The sequence below is a fragment of the Tachysurus vachellii genome, chromosome 9 (assembly GCF_030014155.1).
Source record: "Tachysurus vachellii isolate PV-2020 chromosome 9, HZAU_Pvac_v1, whole genome shotgun sequence".
Classification (NCBI taxonomy): Eukaryota; Metazoa; Chordata; class Actinopteri; order Siluriformes; family Bagridae; genus Tachysurus; species Tachysurus vachellii.
Genome location: NC_083468.1, coordinates 27,773,654 through 27,793,729, shown reverse-complemented (window position 1 = coordinate 27,793,729; position 20,076 = coordinate 27,773,654). Strand labels below are relative to the sequence as shown.

At 42.6% G+C, this 20,076-nt stretch overlaps 1 protein-coding gene across 12 annotated transcripts in view; it reads right to left on the bottom strand.

Annotated features, from left to right (window-relative positions):
* LOC132851511 (uncharacterized) overlaps nucleotides 1-20,076 on the bottom strand; it is a 224,438-nt gene that overhangs the window by 41,046 nt on the left and 163,316 nt on the right. For all 12 annotated transcript variants that reach the window (XM_060878439.1, XM_060878444.1, XM_060878447.1 and 9 more), the window contains 18 exons: nucleotides 19,339-19,509; nucleotides 18,993-19,166; nucleotides 18,069-18,245; nucleotides 17,608-17,781; nucleotides 17,240-17,413; nucleotides 16,191-16,355; nucleotides 15,926-16,099; nucleotides 14,819-14,992; nucleotides 14,260-14,430; nucleotides 8,132-8,302; nucleotides 7,764-7,937; nucleotides 7,428-7,595; nucleotides 7,078-7,251; nucleotides 6,724-6,897; nucleotides 5,935-6,108; nucleotides 2,741-2,911; nucleotides 622-792; nucleotides 254-427 (listed from right to left, as the gene is read on the bottom strand). In XM_060878439.1, coding sequence (XP_060734422.1) covers nucleotides 254-427; nucleotides 622-792; nucleotides 2,741-2,911; nucleotides 5,935-6,108; nucleotides 6,724-6,897; nucleotides 7,078-7,251; nucleotides 7,428-7,595; nucleotides 7,764-7,937; nucleotides 8,132-8,302; nucleotides 14,260-14,430; nucleotides 14,819-14,992; nucleotides 15,926-16,099; nucleotides 16,191-16,355; nucleotides 17,240-17,413; nucleotides 17,608-17,781; nucleotides 18,069-18,245; nucleotides 18,993-19,166; nucleotides 19,339-19,509 — 3,105 coding nt within the window. The remainder of the gene's footprint in view (nucleotides 1-253; nucleotides 428-621; nucleotides 793-2,740; nucleotides 2,912-5,934; nucleotides 6,109-6,723; nucleotides 6,898-7,077; nucleotides 7,252-7,427; nucleotides 7,596-7,763; nucleotides 7,938-8,131; nucleotides 8,303-14,259; nucleotides 14,431-14,818; nucleotides 14,993-15,925; nucleotides 16,100-16,190; nucleotides 16,356-17,239; nucleotides 17,414-17,607; nucleotides 17,782-18,068; nucleotides 18,246-18,992; nucleotides 19,167-19,338; nucleotides 19,510-20,076) is intronic.

The window sequence follows — 20,076 nt, the reverse complement described above, 5'->3', positions numbered from 1 at the left end:
TGTAGTTTTAGACATTAAGATGTGTGACATTGTATAGAAATATATTGTTATTGTTAATTTATTAACTCTAGAGTGTCACAGAATGAAGCCTGTATAAATGACTTTGTTGTAATTACAATAATTCACTGCTTTAAAGAAAAAAAATGAAAATTTTAAAATTTTAATAAAGAAATGTTTTATTGAATTACAAATACATATTTTACGTCTCTATCAGAGCATCTAGATTATAAATGAAGTGTGTATTAGACGTTACCTCAGAGTCTCCAGTTTACAGTGTTTCTTCTTCAGGTCCTCAGAGAGCAGCTTCACTCCTGAATCCTGAATCCTGTTCTTACTCAGATTCAGCTCCTTCAGGGTGGAGTGTTCTGATCTGAGAGCTGTGAGCAGAGCTGAACATCCTTTCTCTGTCAGATTACACTCACTGAGTCTGAAAACACAATAAATCACAGGGTTTTTCTTTAACACTTCTGTATGCAGAGGAGCGTCTTTTCTCCTCAAACTACTCATTACTACTGAAAAAGACTGAAAACTAGATGAATGATTGATCACCTAAAGACAAACCGTTCAACATTAACATCACTAACTGAAGTTTACAGATTAATATAGCATTTAATTCCTTACTGAAGTTTCTCAGTCCTACACTGTGGATCCTTCAGTAGAACAGAGAGCTGCTTCACTCCAGAGTCTCCAGATATTTTCCCACTCAGATCCAGTTCTCTCTGCAGTAAGGGGTTTATACCCAGAAATTCAGTCAGATAATCACAGACCTTTTCTGTTTCAGGACTCAAAATTCTGAAGAGAGAAAACACCTTTCATTATGATACTGACAACAGACCTCTGGATGTTTGTCCCCACAAGATGCTGATGTTAAATGATGTGAACCAGCACAGACAATTATTCTGATGTCTCAGCATTAATAATGTAATAAATGTAATGTAAATGTAACAATATGGAAATGACTTTATTTAGCTAACTTTCTAGTTTTGTAGCTCACAACCTATTAAATGCTTTTCTGAGCTGTGTATTTTTTTTTTTGTGAGCTTGTCCTGGTTTCTACATCTCTGTCTCTTGTTAAACTGTTTTCAGAAGAGTTTTTCTATTTTATTTGCAGGGATCAGATTCAGAAAGTTGAAGTTGAATTAGTCCGACTACCAGCTCTCATCATGGGTTTAGACCAGGGGTGTCAATCTCATTTTGGTCTGTGGGCCGCATACAGCTTAATGTGATCTCAAGGGGGCCAGACCAGTAAACGCATAGCAAAATTACATAGAACTAACAATAAGTCCACTTTTTTCTTTGTATTAGTGCAAAGAATAAGTAAATTATAAAAATCTTTATATTAAATGAATTGTTCTTTTACAAAAATATATTATGAACAACCTAAATAGTGTAATGTTAAACACTTTTACCCAGTTTAACATTTATGTAAGTGAATTATGCATAAAACTGAACACAGTTATTGTACAATGGCACAAAACATTTAGTCACATGTTTGTGGAACTTAAAAACACTGTCCTGCATGTTAATATAAATCAAACATCAAAATATAGAAACTGTTTAAAATCCAATTTCCAATTCTGGGAAGCAATTCTGAATACATGAATTGACTCCACACACTTAAAATCTTAAGTGGCAGCTGTTTTAAAAAGAAAATCTTTGTAAAAATTTTTAATTGATACGTATGTATGCTTTTTAAAGTAAAAAAATTATTTTATCAATTTGCCCCTGAAACTTGGCATCTTTTTGCCTGCACAAGTGCATCAATATCAGGCATTATGTCCTGAGTAGCAGCCAATTTTAGAATCTCATTTAAAGGGTCTCCGATATTTGAGAAATGCTTCAGAAAACTGCGTTGGGCCACCAAACAAAACAAAAAACAAAACAAACGTGTAGCCGATGAGCAGAAAGGGGCGTGTCTTGTCAATATGGGCGGAGAGAGTGTTCAGTGTGCATGTGTGACATTAGCAGAAAGCGGTTTTAACATTGACATGGAGGATAAAAACAAAGAAAGAAAGAGAAGAAAGAGTTACGATAAGGTAAGAAGTAGGACGTGTTAATATAGGATCAGCTTTCCAGCGCTGGAGAGAACTGAAGGAGCAGGAAGTTGGTCACATATTCACAGATTGGAGTTTCCTGAGTCAATAACTCCTGAGCTAAACACTGTTACTAGCAAAACGCGGTTGTAGCTGCGTCTCTACATTACTACGATAGAAAAGAGGTGTTATTTGTGTAGTAACAGCGTTCAGCTCAGGAGTTATTGACTAAAACGCCACTCAGACCCTGAAGTTCAGGACTACCATCTGCTGGTAGTTACGGCGAAAATGAAAATGATTTTTTTTCATATTGCAGATTTATCCCCGAGCCGGACTGAACTCCCTGGCGGGCCGTATGTTTGACACCCTTGGTTTAGACTGTCTTTAGTTTATGCTAAATTACTAAGTTTACAGAACTTTAACAAGTTGGCATAGATGAGGATGTCTCTGCTATCAGTAAGTCTACTTTGTGTTCTTACTAATTGCTATACCAGAAAAACCCTTAAAATATCATTTATACATGAAGAAAGCTACTGAGGAAAAACTGCTAGTTATGATGATACCATAATGAGAATTTTGGACTGAAGAAAAACATGCAAACTTAACACCTTCACCACTTATTGGTGGAATCATAAAGAATAAAATATTACAGTGTAAAATATTTACAGTGTTCTAAAAAAATACATTAATGTAAATCAGAAACTCACCTCAAAATCAACTTGGAGTTTGGATTCCCTAGAAAATAACTAAAAATGTTCCAATCTGACACACTGTTGTTCCCTCTGAGCTCCAGCTCTTTCAGAGGTGATGAGGAGTTTGATTCCAGAGCTTTAGCCAGATCACCACATTGTGTTTGTGTGAGATTACAGTTATTTATTCTGAAAGAAAATATTAATAAAGGACATTTCACAGTGAGACAGTGACATGACAGTGACAGAGCATCACTGAAGGCTTTGTAATTAATAATAATCTCAGTACAGGCCAGTAGACAACAGTTAGAACCATTATTTAAGAGAAGCACAGGTCACATTTCACAGGAGATTCATGTAATTAGATTAATTAAGCTACAGGTGTTACCTGTTTATAATTAGAGGATTTAGATGAACTATTTTTTACTTTCTTATTAAAAAATTGTAACTGATTTCAGATAATCAATTTTCATTCAAAATGTCTTTTTGTCACGGCTGGAGCACCTGCCTCGCTCCCCGTGCATCAACACAGAGAAGCGTCTCCGGAGTACTAGACACTTCCGGACTGCAGTTCCCACAATGCCCGCACAGGGGCTAATTACGCAGCCAGCTGTAACCAATTTCCCACGCTACTTAAGCGCACTTGAACTTGACCCCAGTGCGAAGTCTCGATTTGCTTTTGCAGTCAGTCTGAGCGTTTCCCATGTTCGTTTCCTGTTCTGGTTTTTTGACTCTGTTCCTGTCTTTGGTTTCTCGATTGTTTGCTGCCTGTCCGTACCTTTTTGCCTTTTTCCCATTTACTATTTTTGCCTGTACTACGTTGTTGTGTTTGCCTGCCCTGACCGTGCCTGTTTTGTCTACGATAAATAAAAGCTGCAAATGGTTCATCAGCCTTACGACGCCTCATTACAGGAGACTTCGCCGCAGAACGATCCAGCAGCTATCCTCCAGCTCGCGACGGAACTCTCTGCCCAAGCCCAGCAGCTCCCCGGCCACCATCAGCAGCTAACCCGGCTTACTGCGCTCACTGGAGAGCTCGCCGCAGTACCTCCTCCAACCGCTGCATATACCGCCCCCGCGGTCCCCAGTCCTTGGCTCGCCTTCCCGGACAAGTTTAGCGGAGACCCCGTGAGGTGTACAGGCTTCCAGATGCAGTGCTCTCTCTACATGGCGCAACAGCCCACTCTCTACCCGACCGAGGCCAGCCGTATCGCGTTTGTCTTCACCCTCCTCACCGGAAAGGCACTGGTGTGGGCCACCGCGGTATGGAGAGAGGACGGTACCGTGTTTCCCACCTTTGAGCACTTCCTCGCTCAGTTTAGTGCTGTCTTTGATCACTCCGCTACTGGAGAGAGCGCAGAGGAGCGCCTGCTGGCCATAACCCAGGGAGATTGCACTGCTGCAGACTACGGGCTGGCATTCCGCACCCTCGCCGCAGAGGCGGGCTGGGAGGAGAGACCCCTCAGGTTGCTATACCTTAAGGGCTTGAACCCAGACCTGCAGGCCAAGCTCGCCTGCCGGGACGAGGGGAGGAGCCTGACCGAGTTTATGGAGCTCTCCATTCAGATCGATAACCTGATGAGAACCCGTCAACCCCCTGTACGCGCCTTCCATCCTGAGAGCGCCGAACCCATGCAGCTGGATTACACTCACCTTACCCCCGAGGAGAGAGCACGACGCATCTGCCGCCGACTCTGCCTATACTGCGGCAAATCCGGACACATGCTGTCGGCCTGTCCCACCAGGTCATCCAGCAAGCGGAATACTCCGGTGAGTCCAAACCTCTCCACTCCCCGATCGCTGAACTGTGCTCAAGTTAATGTGTGTTTGGAGGTACGGGGGGAAAAGATTAAACTGGAGGCGCTCATCGACTCAGGCACTGCGAGGAACTTTATGTCGGGGGAGTTCGCTGAGGCCAACGATGTGCCACTAACCGAATGTGCTTCTCCCTTGGCAGTGGAGGCGATAGATGGCCGGCCCCTCGGAGAGGGAAACATCAAGTTCGTCACTCGGGACCTCCGGCTACAGGTGGGGTCCCATCATCATGAAACCATCCACTTCCACATCATCCGCTCTCCTCATCACTCACTCATCCTGGGACTGCCGTGGCTCAAGCTACACATCCCGGTCATCTCTTGGTCGGAACTGCGGATTTCGAGCTGGAGTAAGAAGTGCGCCCAACACCTACGGCCCGCAAAAGGACCACTCCAACTCAACAAAACGGCCACCGCGCCTCCTGCCACCGACGTGCCCGGCCTCCCCACGGAATACCTGGACCTCACGGAGGCGTTCAGCAAGGCCACCAAAGGCCACCGAACTGCCGCCACAACGGCCGTACGACTGTGTCATCGACCTCCTGCCCAGTGCCACACCTCCCAGAAGAAGGATTTTCCTTCTGTCGCAACCCGAATCAGCAGCCATGAACGAATACATCGAGGAGGAGCTCAAGAAGGGGTTCATTCAGCACTCAGTCTCTCCAGCATCCTCGGGGTTCTTTTTTGTTAAAAAGTCGGATGGAGGCCATCCGACCATGCATCGACTACCGTGCGCTGAACGTGAAGTTCCGGTATCCTCTCCCCCTCGTGCCATCGGCCTTGGAGCAGCTTTGCAGCGCTCGCTACTTCACCAAGCTAGACTTACGCAGCGCATACATCCTCATCCGCATCAGAGAGGGAGATGAATGGAAAACCACCTTTTCAATCCAATCCGGCCACTACGAATATTTGGTCATGCCGTTCGGCCTTTCTGACAGTCCAGCAGTGTTCCAGTCCTTCGTCAATGACGTGTTCTGTGGCATGCTGGACCGCTGGGTAATCGTTTACATTAACGACATCTTAATCTACTCCGAAACCATGGATGACCACATCCAGCATGTACGAGCCGTACTGAAGCGCCTGATCCAGCACCGACTCTACGCCAGAAGTGTGAGTTTCACCAGACGTCGACGGTCTTCCTGGGCTACGTCATTTCGGCAGAGGGGGTAGCCGACTTGAAGGTGCAGGCAGTACTACAGTGGCCACAGCCGCAAATCATAAAGGAGCTTAAGGAGCTTACGATTTTTGACTGTACTACGTTGTTGTATTTGCCTGCCCTGACCGTGCCTGTTTTGTCTACGATAAATAAAAGCTGCAAATGGATAATCAGCCTTACGATGCCTCATTACACTTTTCTTCTATTGTAAATTCAGGACCTGTTATAGAAAAATAATTTACTTCAGTTTCTCCAGACTGCAGTTTGAGGTCTTCAATAGATCACAGAGCTGCTTCACTCCTGTGTCTCCAATTGTATTGTCACTCAGGTCCAGCTCCTTGAGGTGTGAGGGGTTTGTTCTCAGAGCTGCTACAACAGCAGTACAGTCATCTTCAGTGAGACTGCAATTATACAACCTACAGAGAGAGAGAGAGAGAGAGAGAGAGAGAGAGAGAGCAGGTAACTGTCTAATTACAGTATAATTTTTCTCTTTTTAATTTACTTTAATCTACTTAAAGAGTGTGAAGTTTCCTTATCAGGCTCCTGTTCTGTTCTTCTGTATCTGTCTCTACATGTTGCTCTGATCATGTCTGAGTATCGTATCACTATATACCTCACTGTTGGCTTTGTGTCTTTAAGAATTCTTGCTGGTGGTATCTGTAATTCCTGCTGTAGTGTGTAATCATCTCACGGGTCCATACTGTACATTAATCTGTTACTGTAACTTCATTTACCTGGAGGATTTTATTATCTGTAGATTAACTGCTAGGTTCTGTCCAGTGTTTATAAGATTTTTATTTACAAATTTATATTATATATAGCTTATATCAAGCTTATATATTTATATAAGATTAATCCACCTGGTGGTTGTAGGCTGTTAAATAGAGTTTGTATAAATGGTATTAAAATACATATATCTGGTCATTACAAACTGTAACATGACATATTTCACCAGAACATCTTCTAAAAGTCTTCTTAAAGACCTCTGCTCTTTCTGACATTATAGATTTTATTTTAAATGATGCCTTTACCCCAGTTTCAGCAGTTTGAGTTGTTGATTCTTCAGCACATCATAGAGCTCCTTCATTCCTGATCCTCCCAGTTTATTCCCACTCAGCTCCAGCTCTCTCAGGTGTGAGGGGTTTAAACCCAGAGCTGATACCAGAGCAGCACAACCTTCATTTGTCATCCTGCAGTTATTTACTCTGGATACAGAGACAACAAGGAAGACAAGACTTCTGTTTAAATGTAGTTTTATATTGTTTAATGTAAAATATACAGTTTAAAAGTAGAATAAAATATTTCATTAATGACATTATATACAGTTATTACATTCCAAAAGGAATACACTAGTGTTTAAGTATAAATAAGTGATCAATACTAACTTGAGTCTCTCTGGTCTGCAGTGTGAATCCTCCAGAAGAGCAGAAAGCTGCTTCACCTGCGAGTCTCCAGATATTTTCTCACTCACATTGAGTTCTCTCTGCAGTAAGGGGTTCACACCCAGAACTCTAGAAAGTAAATCACAACCTTCCTGTGCAGCAGAACTTTTCAACAACCTGCAGAGAGAGAAAGAAAGAAAGAAAGAAGATTTTATACAAGAGGAAAACATAAGAAACTATTAGAGATGTAGCCACAGTTTCTAAAATTGAAGTGATATAACATATGGAACTTTAACAAGTTGTCCTGATATGTATGTTATAAATTATTCTCTTAATGATTTAATAATATAAACCTCAGTGTGTTCAGTTTACAGTCTGGATCCTGTAGTAAATCAGTGAGCAGCTTCACTCCTGATGCTCCAGGGTCGTTCCCTCTGAGATCCAGCTCTATCAGGTGAGATGATTTCAGAGCTTCAGACAGAACAGTGTATCCTTCCTCTCTGATATTATTGTCCATTAACCTGAAAAAAAAAAATTAATTGGAATATACAGTATATTCCAAATATATATATATATATATATATATATATATATATATATATATATATATATATATATATATATATATATATATATATTACATTTCTATAATCGTCTGGATTATAAATGAAGTGTGTATTAGACGTTACCTCAGAGTCTCCAGTTTACAGTGTTTCTTCTTCAGTTCCTCAGAGAGCAGCTTCACTCCTGAATCCTGAATCCTGTTCTTACTCAGATTCAGCTCCTTCAGGGTGGAGTGTTCTGATCTGAGAGCTGTGAGCAGAGCTGAACATCCTTTCTCTGTCAGATTACACTCACTGAGTCTGAAAACACAATAAATCACAGGGTTTTTCTTTAACACTTCTGTATGCAGAGGAGCGTCTTTTCTCCTCAAACTACTCATTACTACTGAAAAAGACTGAAAACTAGATGAATGATTGATCACCTAAAGCCAAACCGTTCAACATTAACATCACTAACTGAAGTTTACAGATTAATATAGAATTTAATTCCTTACTGAAGTCTTTCAGGCCTGCAGTGTGGATCCTTCAGTAAAACAGAGAGCTGCTCTACTTCTGAGTCTCCTTTTATTTTCCCACTCAGATTCAGATCCGTCTGCAGTATCGGGTTTATACCCAGAACTTTAGTCAGATGATCACAGACTTCTTCTGCATCAGGACTCAAAATTCTGAAGAGAGAAAACACCTTTCATTATGATACTGATAACAGACCTCTGGATGTTTGTACCCACAAGATGCAGATGTTAAATGATGTGAACCAGCACAGACAATTATTCTGATGCCTCAGCATTAACAGTGTAATAAATGTAATTTAAATGTAACAATATGGAAATGACTTTATTTAGCTAACTTTCTAGTTCCCTTTCGAGGGAACTCGATGCTGCGTCAGGGCTGACGCTATGGGAACACTTCTGTGAGGAAGTTGTGTCTGAAGCTCTGTGTGCAAACACGCCAATTTAATGGCTCGGGAAGGACACGTGACGAAGTGATTCCATATAAGGGCATCTACGTCACATTACTCCACCTTCTTTGTCTTCAGGAAGCGCTCTGTGTATGTGTATCAATAGTTTGTCCTGTCTGTCAAGTGCAGGGAGAGAGAAAAAATATATATTTTAGAGAAAGCTAGGTGAGAAAAACAATAATATGTTGCAATCTAAGCATTTTAAGAGATGCATGCATCCGTGCCCCCGCTTTATCACGGGAACGACACGCACTCTCTTTGCGTTGTTTGTTTGGGAGAGGGAGCTTGTTTACTCTCGAGGGAGCCGGCTGCGTGCATTGTGAGGGATTCCCTCTGCATACTCTCCGATCCCGTCTGGCTATATTTTCAGTTTCTGCTGTGCCTCGTAGTTTGGGTCCCACGTCCGCCGAGGCGGCGCGGCAGCTTCAATCATGGGGTTCACCAGTTGAGTTAGCGGAAGCGGAGAAAGAGATGGGTATTTCCCTTTCTTTTTCCCTCTCCTCTGACCCCGTTCATTCGGTTTCAGTTTCGGGAGCTCGCTCTGCGATTTCGATGCGGGTGGGGAGGGACTTTCCCCCTCTGAACAGCCGACACAATCAGTGGCATTCGAGGATCTCCTCGAGGCGGTGACATGCGCTGTGTCTAGGTTAAAATCAGATTGGCCTGAAGAGGGCCTTAATGTCATCCATTCTAAGCTAGACGACCGCTTTCTAACTTCACGCCGCAGGCCACCTTCATGCAGGCGGCTGCCATTTTTCCCAGACTTCCATGCTGTGGTTTTGAGGTCTTAGAGAAATCCATTTTCATCGCATATTTTTTCTCCTGCCATGTCTGACTATTCAGCCATTATAGTATATATTAATTTATATATATTTATAATATACATTATATTATTATTATATACATTATAATATATATATTCAGGGCTTTCCCCGTGACCCGAGGTAGTTCGGATAAGCGGTAGAAAATGAATGAATGAATGAATATTCAGGGCTTGAAAGCCATGACATGGGGCGATGCCTGGGATTGAAGAGAAGCTTACGGGCTATCTCTCACCTACATCGCCCGCATGGAGGAAACATGCATTCCATCCAAGCCATGTAGGACTACTTCAGCCCTTGTGGGTAGGGCCTACATGGCAGCAGGCCAAGCAGGTGTGGCCCTGCACACCATGGCAGTTTTGCAGGCCTAACAGGCTGACCTGCTGACAGAGCTCGACGGTGGCCAGGGGTTGGGATCTCAGGTGGTACTTGAGCTCCACCGAACCACTGACTTTGCGCTTAGTGCCACAAAGCAGACGGCCCGCTCCATAGGCCGTGCAATGGCTGCGCTGGTTGCCACGGAGAGGCACCTGTGGCTCAATTTAACTGATATTAAAGATAAAGATAGGTCCTCTCTCCTGGACGCCCCGGTGTCACCTCCGGGCTTGTTCGGCGACGCAGTGACTAGCACCAGGAGGTAAAATGCCAGTCAGCGGCGTTCAGGGAGTTGCTCCCTCATCGTGGCGAGCAGCCTGGGTCATCTTCCAGCCACACCCAACCCCCTCCTAGCTCACTACAGGGCAGTAAGGAGGGTTAATGTTGCTCCTCTCCTCCCGTCCTCTGTGTTTTCAGGATGTCTTGCCCACAATCGTTGGCAGGCACCAGGAGGTGTTCCTCCAAGAGGAACTTCTTTTGCTCCTGAGGAAAGGGGCCATAGAGCATGTTCCCCTCCCTAAGGGGGACTCCAGTTTTACAGCCGGTATTTCAAAAAAGATTGTTCCCAAGAAGGACAGGGGGCTGCGTCCGATTTTGGACCTGCGGGCTCCGAACTGTACTCTGAAGACTTACAGGTTCAGGATGCTCACGCTGAAGGCTATCGTGTCCCAGATCAGGCAAAAAAAAAGACTGGTTTGTGGCAATCGCCCTCAAGTACGCTTATTTTCACATAGGCATTCTGCCAGAGCACAGGAAGTTCCTCAGGTTCACTTTTGGGGGCGGAGTGTACCAGTATTGTGTTCTTCCTTTTGGCCTAGCCCTTCCACCACGCACGTTTACAAAGGGCATGGACGCTGCCCTAGCACCGTTGGGTCTTCAAGACATCCGTGTACTGAATTACCTGGCTCATTCTGGCCTAGTCGAAGGCTATGGCGGCAAGTCATCAAGATGCTGTGCTTGCCCATTTGATGTCTCTAGGCCTCAGGTTGAACCCAGAAAAGTGTGTGCTTTCTCCTTCTCAGAGAACCACCTTTCTGGGGGTAGTTTGGGACTCCACCACAATGCAGGCACATCTGTCTCCCGCTCAGGTGGCTTCCGTCTTGTCAGCAGTGAATGTTATTCGGCTAGGCCGAGGCCTCTCTGTCGCCAAGGCACAGGGGGTGCTTGGCCTCATGTCGGCAGCAGCTAACGTTATCCCTTTGGGTCTGCCTCACATGAGGCCATTCCATCTCTGGCTCAGGGGTGCGGGCTTTCATCCTCGCAGACATCCCCTCAGGATTATAAGGGTTACGCTGTGGGCTTCGTACCCTTCTTATGTGGAAAAGACCCCGGTTCGTGGCCTTGGGTCCCACGCTAGGGGCGTGTCACATTTGCAAGACTCTTTCAACGGGCGCCTCACTTTCGGGCTGGGGAGCAGCCTTGGATGGCCGTCCTGCCCAGGGTCTATGGGAGGGCACCTATCTCTCTTGGCACATAAACTGCTTGGAGATGAGGGCCGTGTTTCTAGCATTGAAACACTTTCTTCCATGTCTTAGTACAGACAGACAGCACTGCGGTGGTTCCCCATATCAATCATCAGGGCGATCTGCGTTTGCGCCCTCCTTTCAGGTTCTGCTCTGGACAGAGACCAGGTTCCTTTTGCTAAGAGCGATTTTCATTCCAGGGCATGTCAATCGTGAGGCAGACTTCGTGTCGAGGCAGGTGCTGAGGCCCGGGGAGTGATGTCTCCACCCCACGTGGTGGAGCGAATTTGGCAGATTTTCAGCCGGGCAGAAGTGGATCTGTTCACCTCCAAGGAGTCAACCCACTGTCCGTCGTGGCTTTCCCTCGCTCATCCGACCCCTTTGGGCCTGGATGCCTTGGTATGGATGTGGCCGAGGCTCTGTTTGTACGCCTTCCCCCCAGTAGTTCTGCTCCCGCAAGTCCTAGCCAGAATACGCCATGACCAGGTCTACCTTCTCCTAGTTGCCCCTGGTTGGCCCTCTCAAGTTTGGTTCATGGAACTAGCCTCCCTCCTGAACAGCACTCCATGGGAGGTTCCCATCAGGGAGGATCTCCTCTCTCAGGCACAGGGGCAATCCTATACCCTCGCCCCGAGATGTGGAAGCTTCGGGTCTGGCCCCCGAGGAGGACCAGTTCCTAGAAGCAAGTCTCTCATCTGAGGTGACCGAGACTCGACTGAATGCTAGGGCTCCCTCCACTAGGAAGCTATATACTCTGAAGTGGAGGCTTTTCGTCTCTGGTGCGATCAACACTGTCAGGATCCAGTTCACTGCCCGGTCGGTACAGTGCTGGAGTTCCTGCAGTCTTGTTTTTCTCCTGGCCGGTCCCCTTCTACTTTAAAGGTGTATGTGGCTGCCATCGTCATCAGGCGGCTGAGGCCTTCCTACAGGCTGCGCCCTCCTTCCTGCAACCTCTCTGTGGTCCTGGAGGGGCTGCTGCCCCCCCCACCCACCCCCGCCCCCCACCTGCCTGCCTAGAATTTTTCCCCTGGCATTTCCAAGGCTATTCTGCACCCCAGGGCAGGATATGTCCCTAAGGTGCCCAGGATGGCTGGCCGTCCAGTCATACTGCATGCCTACTGTCCCCCCGCCCCATGAGTCGGCAGAACAGGCTGCATTTGCTTTGCCCAGTAAGGGCCTTGAGGACTTATGTCCACTGCTCTAGCTCGTGAAGTAACTCCTCCGCCCTTTTTGTCTGTTTTGGGGCCGGAATAAGGGTAATCCAGTTTCCAGGCAGCGCACTGGGTGGTGGAGGCAGTTAGCTCAGGCCTATGAGGTGCGCGGTCTTGCCTCTCCTTTCGGCATCAGGGCTCACTCCAATAGGTGTATTGCCTCGTCCAGTGCCTTGGCCAGGTTGGTCCTCTCCGCACACCTTTATCAGGTTCTATAATCTGTACTTGGACCCCACTCCAGGGTCCCAGGTCCTGTAGGGTCATTGATGGTCTGTTCCCAGTCTGCTTGTGCTCTCTCATGGCCTCTGGCACAGTCATCGACTGGTGCGTGGCAGGTGGGTATTGGCGTTTCCATAGCGTCATCCCTGACGCAGCGTTGAGTTCCGTCGAAAGGGAACTACACCAGGTTACATATGTATCCCGGTTCCCTGAGAAGGGAACGAGATGCTGCGTCGCTGGCCATGCCCGGGCATCCTCTTGCGCTTCCTTCAGACAAGTAGAAGCTAGAGTAATGTGACATAGATGCCCTTATATGGACTTACTGGCACATAATCACTTTGTCACGTGTCCTTCCCGAACCATTAAATTGGCGTGTTTGCACACAGAGCTTCAGACACAACTTCCTCAGAGAAGCGTTCCCATAGCGTCAGCCCTGACGCAGAATCTCGTTCCCTTCTCAGGGAACCGGGTTACATACGTAACCTGGTGTAGTTTTGCAACTCACAACCTATTAAAAGCTTTTCTGAGCTGTGTTTTTTGTGAGCTTGTCCCTTTGACAGCAAATTTGTCTCTTGTTAAACTGTTTTCAGAATATTTTTTCTATTTTATTTGCAGAGATCAGATTCACAAAGTTGATGTTGAATTAGTCTGACTACCAGCTCTCATCATGGGTTTAGACTGTCTTTAGTTTATGCTAAATTACTAAATTACTAAGTTTACAAAACCTTAACAAGTTGGCATAGATGAGGATGTCTCTGATATCAGTAAGTCTACTTTGTGTTCTTACTAATTGTTATACCAGAAAAACACTTAAATTAACCTTTATACATGAACTTGTATGACACAAGAACCAGAAACTGGGCAGGGAAAATCACTACTGACCCTTCGCACCCTGGACATAACCTCTTTCAGCTCCTCCCTTCTGGCAGGTGCTACAGAACTTTACTTACTAAAACTGCCAGACACAGGAACAGTTTCTTTCCCCAGGCAATCACCCTGATCAACAACTCACCATAATTATATTCCCTGCTTCTTATCATAAGTACTGCATTATCAGGACTGTCAGTCACCAAGTCATCTGTATATTACACACTACTGCTGCTATATATTGCACAAAAGCATAATATTGCACAATATTGTTATTTGCACTCCCACACTTTATGCACATTACTGATCGTTCATATTCCATATTCATATTTTATATATTTTATTCATTCTATATCCACATTTTATACTCATCCTGTCTACATTGTATCTCATCATCTGCACTGTTTTCTTGTATAGTGTTATTTATGTCTGTACTTTTGAGAGTCACAAACTGCTGGAACCAAATTCCTTGTGTGTGTCAACACACTTGGCCAATGAATCTGATTCTGATTCTGATGACAGCTACTGAGGAAAAACTGCTGGTTATGATGATACTATAATGAGAATCTTGGACCGAAGAAAAACATTACCGAAGCAAACTTAACACCTTCACCACTTATTGATGGAAGCATAAAGAATAAAATATATTACGCTGTCAAATATTTCAAGTGTTCTAAAAAAATACATTAATGTAAATCAAAAACTCACCTCAAAGTCAACTTAGAGTTTGGATTCCCTAGAAAATAACTAAAAATGTTCCAATCTGACACACTGTAGTTCCCTCTGAGATCCAGCTCTTTCAGAGGTGATGAGGAGTTTGATTCCAGAGCTTTAGCCAGATCACCACATTGTGTTTGTGTGAGATTACAGTTATTTATTCTGAAAGAAAATATTAATAAAGGACATTTCACAGTGAGACAGTGACATGACAGTGACAGAGCATCACTGAAGGCTTTGTAATTAATAATAATCTCAGTACAGGCCAGTAGACAACAGTTAGAACCATTATTTAAGAGAAGCACAGGTCACATTTCACAGGAGATTCATGTAATTAGATTAATTAATCTACAGGTGTTACCTGTTTATAATTAAAGGATTTAGATGAACTATTTTTTTACTTTCTTATTAAAAATAGTAACTGATTTCAGATAATCAATTTTAATTCAAAATGTCTTTTCTTCTATTGTAAATTCAGAACCTGTTATAGAAATTTCTACATTTTATCCCTTATTCCTTTTTTTCTCAATAAAGACTAAAAATAATTTACTTTAGATTCTCCAGACTGCAGTTTGAGTTCTTCAGTAGATCACAGAGCTGCTTCACTCCTGTGTCTCCAATTGTATTGTCACTCAGGTCCAGATCCTTGAGGTGTGAGGGGTTTGTTCTCAGAGCTGCTACAACAGCAGTACAGTCATCTTCAGTGAGACTGCATTTATACAACCTACAGAGAGAGAGAGAGAGAGAGAGAGAGAGAGAGAGAGAGAGAGAGAGAGAGAGAGAGAGAGAGAGAGAAAGCGAGAGAGACAGAGAGAGTGAGAGACAGAGAGAGAGAAATAGAGACAGAAGAAACAGAGAGACACAGTGGGTGGGAGAGAGGGAGAGAGAGAGAGAGAGAGAGAGAGAGAGAGAGAGAGAGAGAGAGAGAGAAGGAGGTTAGTCTCTGTCACTATTACACCCAGTGTTCCACTTCCTGTCCACCAGAGCTGATAAATCAGTGGTCTGGACACCTGGGACAGAGAAAGTTCAGGTCAGGGCTGTTAGTTTTTTACTCAGTTGTGTAGTGGACCAATAAATCCAACCACCAGGAAAGGAAGAATCTGCTGCTCCTTAATGACTTTTGTGAAACAAAAGATTTTGTGTCATTATGTTTAAACCTCATTCATGTCCCAAACCTCCTTCTGGGCAGGTCTTTGGCTGTACCACGTTCATACACGATGCCCTGGACGTATGTGAGGTGGTGTATAAAGTTTGTGTTCAGAATTTTCCTGCCTGTAACTCAGCAGTACTGAATGTGAATTACTGTAAGTTATTAATTATTGTACAGGTTTACAACTCACAGCAGCTCAGGAACATTATATAGTAAATATTTGTTCTTCCTGAAGCTAATACTTTTGTTGTCATTTTGATAAAGATGAGTGCTGTGACATTTAGTGAATATCTACTAAACTGGGTTGTAAGAAATGGGATATTTAAGTCTGTACTTTAAGTAAAATAGTGTTTTCCTCAAAGAGGCAGAACATAAAGTGAGTGCAGTTCACTGTGTCAGAGGTTTTCAAATCAGTACAGACACAGTTAGCATGGCTACAGTCACTCCTGACTAAACAAGAGCAACTGAGTGAAAACAGAGATCTGTGTGTTTATAGCTGTTTCTTACGTAAGTTTCTGCAGTCTGTAATGTGGATCCTGCAGCAGAGCTGAAAGCTGCTTCACTTTGATGTTCTTTGGTGTTTTGGTGCTCAGATCCAGCTCCGTGTGCAGTAAGGGGTTCTTACTGAACATGTCTGTAAGACATGTGTAGGCTTCCTCTGCATCAGGACTTTTTAACAACCTGTAGAGGTTTGAAGGAAAAGTTATTTTTAACAGAAATTATATTTGTTTAATATGATATTTGTATATATCATCATTGCTTATAGAATCACCTCAGTGTCAGGTTGTAAACTTTGTTGTCAGTAAGTTGTTTCACTCCTGAAGCTCCAGGGTCGTTCCCTCTGAGATCCAGCTCTCTCAGGTGTGATGATGAATTCTGTCTCAGAGCTTCAGCCAGAAAAGTGTATCCTTCCTCTGTTATACTGCAGTCTGAAAGTCTACACAAAATTACACCAATTGTATTATTTTTATGTAGGAAAGGTCTGTAAGTCTCTGTAAAAACCAGGAGTATAAATGTGGCAGCGTTCAGTGTATAAATTAACTGTATTTACTCTTGTTGTTCTCTTTGGGAACATGTTCTGAATTACACATTTGTGATGTCTGAATTTTTCTGAACTAATAAAGAGACATTATAAAGTCAGTACTGATAACTGGACCATACCAGTAAATATAAATGATTTAAAATATATATTTCTCTATTCAGTCTGACACGTCATCTCAAATTCAGTCTGCTTTAATAAAAATAAATATAAAGTGCAGATGAAAAATCTCAGAGCTTGTCAAGTTTTTCCACATTTTGGTAGGTTTTAGCTTCACCTTAAAAGAGATTTAACTCATTTTTTCCTCATTGATCTACACACAATACTCCACAATAACAAGGTAATATATGGATAATATTTTCCTTTAGCTGCTCATTCACAAGTGTGTTTTTTTTCTGTTACAGACATTTAATGTTGTAGAAAGTCCCCAAAACAGGTAAGTTCCTGTTCTTACTCACATTATAACAGCTATAAACAGTTGTTCTGGCTTCTCTTTTTTCTTTTACTTGAAGTTAATCAGTAAAAAATGCAGCTTACACTAAAAGTCTTTGTTGTGGAGACTTTAATGTCTTAAAGTTATTGATACTGGAGACTCCTTCTGTAAATGTTCTGGGATTCACAGATGATTATATGATTATTAATATGAGACTGTCATTTATATTCTTACCCCTTTTCCCTCCTGTGGGGGCATTAGGGACATTTGACACTTTGACACAAAATATTGTGTATTTCACGTCTCTATCATCTTCTGTATTATAAATGAAGTGTGTATTAGACGTTACCTCAGAGTCTCCAGTTTACAGTGTTTCTTCTTCAGTTCCTCAGAGAGCAGCTTCACTCCTGAATCCTGAATCCTGTTGTTACTCAGATTCAGCTCCTTCAGGGTGGAGTGTTCTGATCTGAGAGCTGTGAGCAGAGCTGAACATCCTTTCTCTGTCAGATTACACTCACTGAGTCTGAAAACACAATAAATCACAGGGTTTTTCTTTAACACTTCTGTATGCAGAGGAGCGTCTTTTCTCCTCAAACTACTCATTACTACTGAAAAAGACTGAAAACTAGATGAATGATTGATCACCTAAAGACAAACCGTTCAACATTAACATCACTAACTGAAGTTTACAGATTAATATAGAATTTAATTCCTTACTGAAGTGTTTCAGGTCTGCAGTGTGGATCCTTCAGTAAAACAGAGAGCTGCTCTACTTCTGAGTCTCCTTTTATTTTCCCACTCAGATTCAGATCCGTCTGCAGTATCGGGTTTATACCCAGAACTTCAGTCAGATGATCAGAAGCTTTCTGTGCTTCAGGACTTTTCAACACCCTGTAGAGAGAAAGAACAGAGAAACATTAACACTAATTATATTTACAGCAATGTGGTGCTAGTTCTCAGTAATTGTTTGGTCCATGGTGGAAAACTAGTTTTAAACATTAGCAATATTACTTCAGCATAATCTTTTACTTTAAATTTGTTTTATTATTACAAAAAATGGTAAAAATAAAGTGTGACCAAAAATATCACAGCGTGCTACACAGTGGTTCAAACAATAAAACTTTACTAATAACTCAGAATTAATGCTGTATTTTACATGTACTGGTGAAAACGCTCACCTCAGTGTCTTCAGTTTACATTTTTTATCATTCATCAAATCCCTAAGCTCCTTTATTCCTGATGCTCCAGGGTCGTTCCCTCTGAGGTCCAGCTCTATCAGGAGTGATGAGTGGTTTGACTTCAGAGCTTTAACCACATCAGTGTATCCTTTCTCTGTTATATTACAGTCTGAAAGTCTGGAGAAGGAGCAAAAGGTTCACCATCATCAGGAAACGTTTATAATGCTAATTATCTCATTACCTTGTTTGTGAGAATGTTCTTTATTTACCCCATGTGGTACATGAACTCATTTGTAAATTATGTAAAACTGACAAGGCCTGTAACAGTAATTACATTATTGATGCCCCCTCATTGGAACTAAACCACACACTGTGGATAACTGATGTCTGTCACATGAAATCACTCAAACCAGCGAGTGCAGCAGCTCATTATCACTGTCAGAAGACCTTGACAATGACAAGCCAGTCCTGGTCCATCTCAAGCAATTTGTAAACAACAGCATAACTGGTGTGTTATAGTATAGCAGGCACAGATCATTACTTCTGGTCATGGGGTCATGCGATCAATGGGTCAAGATGTCATATGGGCTATTTAGTGTTGTATTTTATGTAGTAAGATTATTTAATCCTCTGCCATCTGTACGCTGCTCTGTAGCTTTTATATTTGTGTTGTAGTAGAAACATGTTTGTCTATGACCTGATAAATACGTTTTATGCCCCGTCTTTATTACCCCAATGACACTGGCTCTGGTAACACATGTTCTTTGTTAATATGTTCATTATTAGATTCTGTGTTTTGGGGAAATTTACCCCTGAATGAGTTTCTGACTAATTTATTCCTACATCATATATATAAACTTATAGAGAAGTAAAAATATAATTTATTATATATCATATAGTAAAGTGTACTATTAAATGTCTTACACAAGCTTCTGGAGTTTACAGGATGAATTCTTTAGTAGAGTAGAGATCTGAATCGCTCCTGAGTTTCCCAGTGTGTTCTCACTCAGGTCCAGTTCTGTCAGGTGTGAAGGGTTTGAAGTAAGAGCTGATATCAGATCAGTAAAGCCTCTGTCTGTAACACTGCTCTTATTCAGCCTGCAGTCAGAGAACACAGCTGAGAAAATGTCTTTAACAACCCACAAGATCAACCATCAAAAATAATTCCAAGGTATAGAAACAATAGAGTGATCATGTGTACAGTGGAATATCTTTATAGATTTAATGTGAACACAAATAAAAACACCAGGTGAGGAATCAGACCACACACCTGAGTTTCTCAGTCCTACACTGTGGATCCTTCAGTAGAACAGAGAGCTGCTTCACTTCAGAGTCTCCAGATATTTTCCCACTCAGATCCAGTTCTCTCTGCAGTAAGGGGTTTGTACCCAGAACTTTAGTCAGATAATCACAGACCTTTTCTGCTTCAGGACTCAAAATTCTGAAGAGAGAAAAGACCTTTCATTATGATATTGATAACAGACCTCTGGATGTTTGTCCCCACAAGATGCTGATAAATGATGTGAACCAGCACAGACAGAACAGCAGCTGGATTTATTGTTCTTTGTTGATATTCAAGATCTGTCTCTTGTATGTAAACTTCACACACTTTCATAACAAAAATCTGATTCACTTTAAAAGACTCGTAAGGTGCCAGTGGCTGAAGTTTCTTAGCAATAACATATACTGATACCTCAGTATTAACAATGTGAAAAGTATTTTATTTAGGTTACTTTCTAATCTTGACTTGCTGTCTAAAGAGTGAATGTGGGCAGTCTGTCTAAAGATCTGTAAAACCCTGCTAGTTAACTGAGATACAATAAATATCATATTTGTCTTGGTTTTGACATTTTCGTTCTGGTTTCTTTTTTCTCTCTGGATTTGTTAAATGTTCAGATGGATTATTTATCATTTAAACTTCATTCCTGCTTACTCATCATTTTATTTTGTTGTATCTTAATAAACAGCATTTGAACTCTACTTGTCTGTCCTGAGTGTCATCACAAAT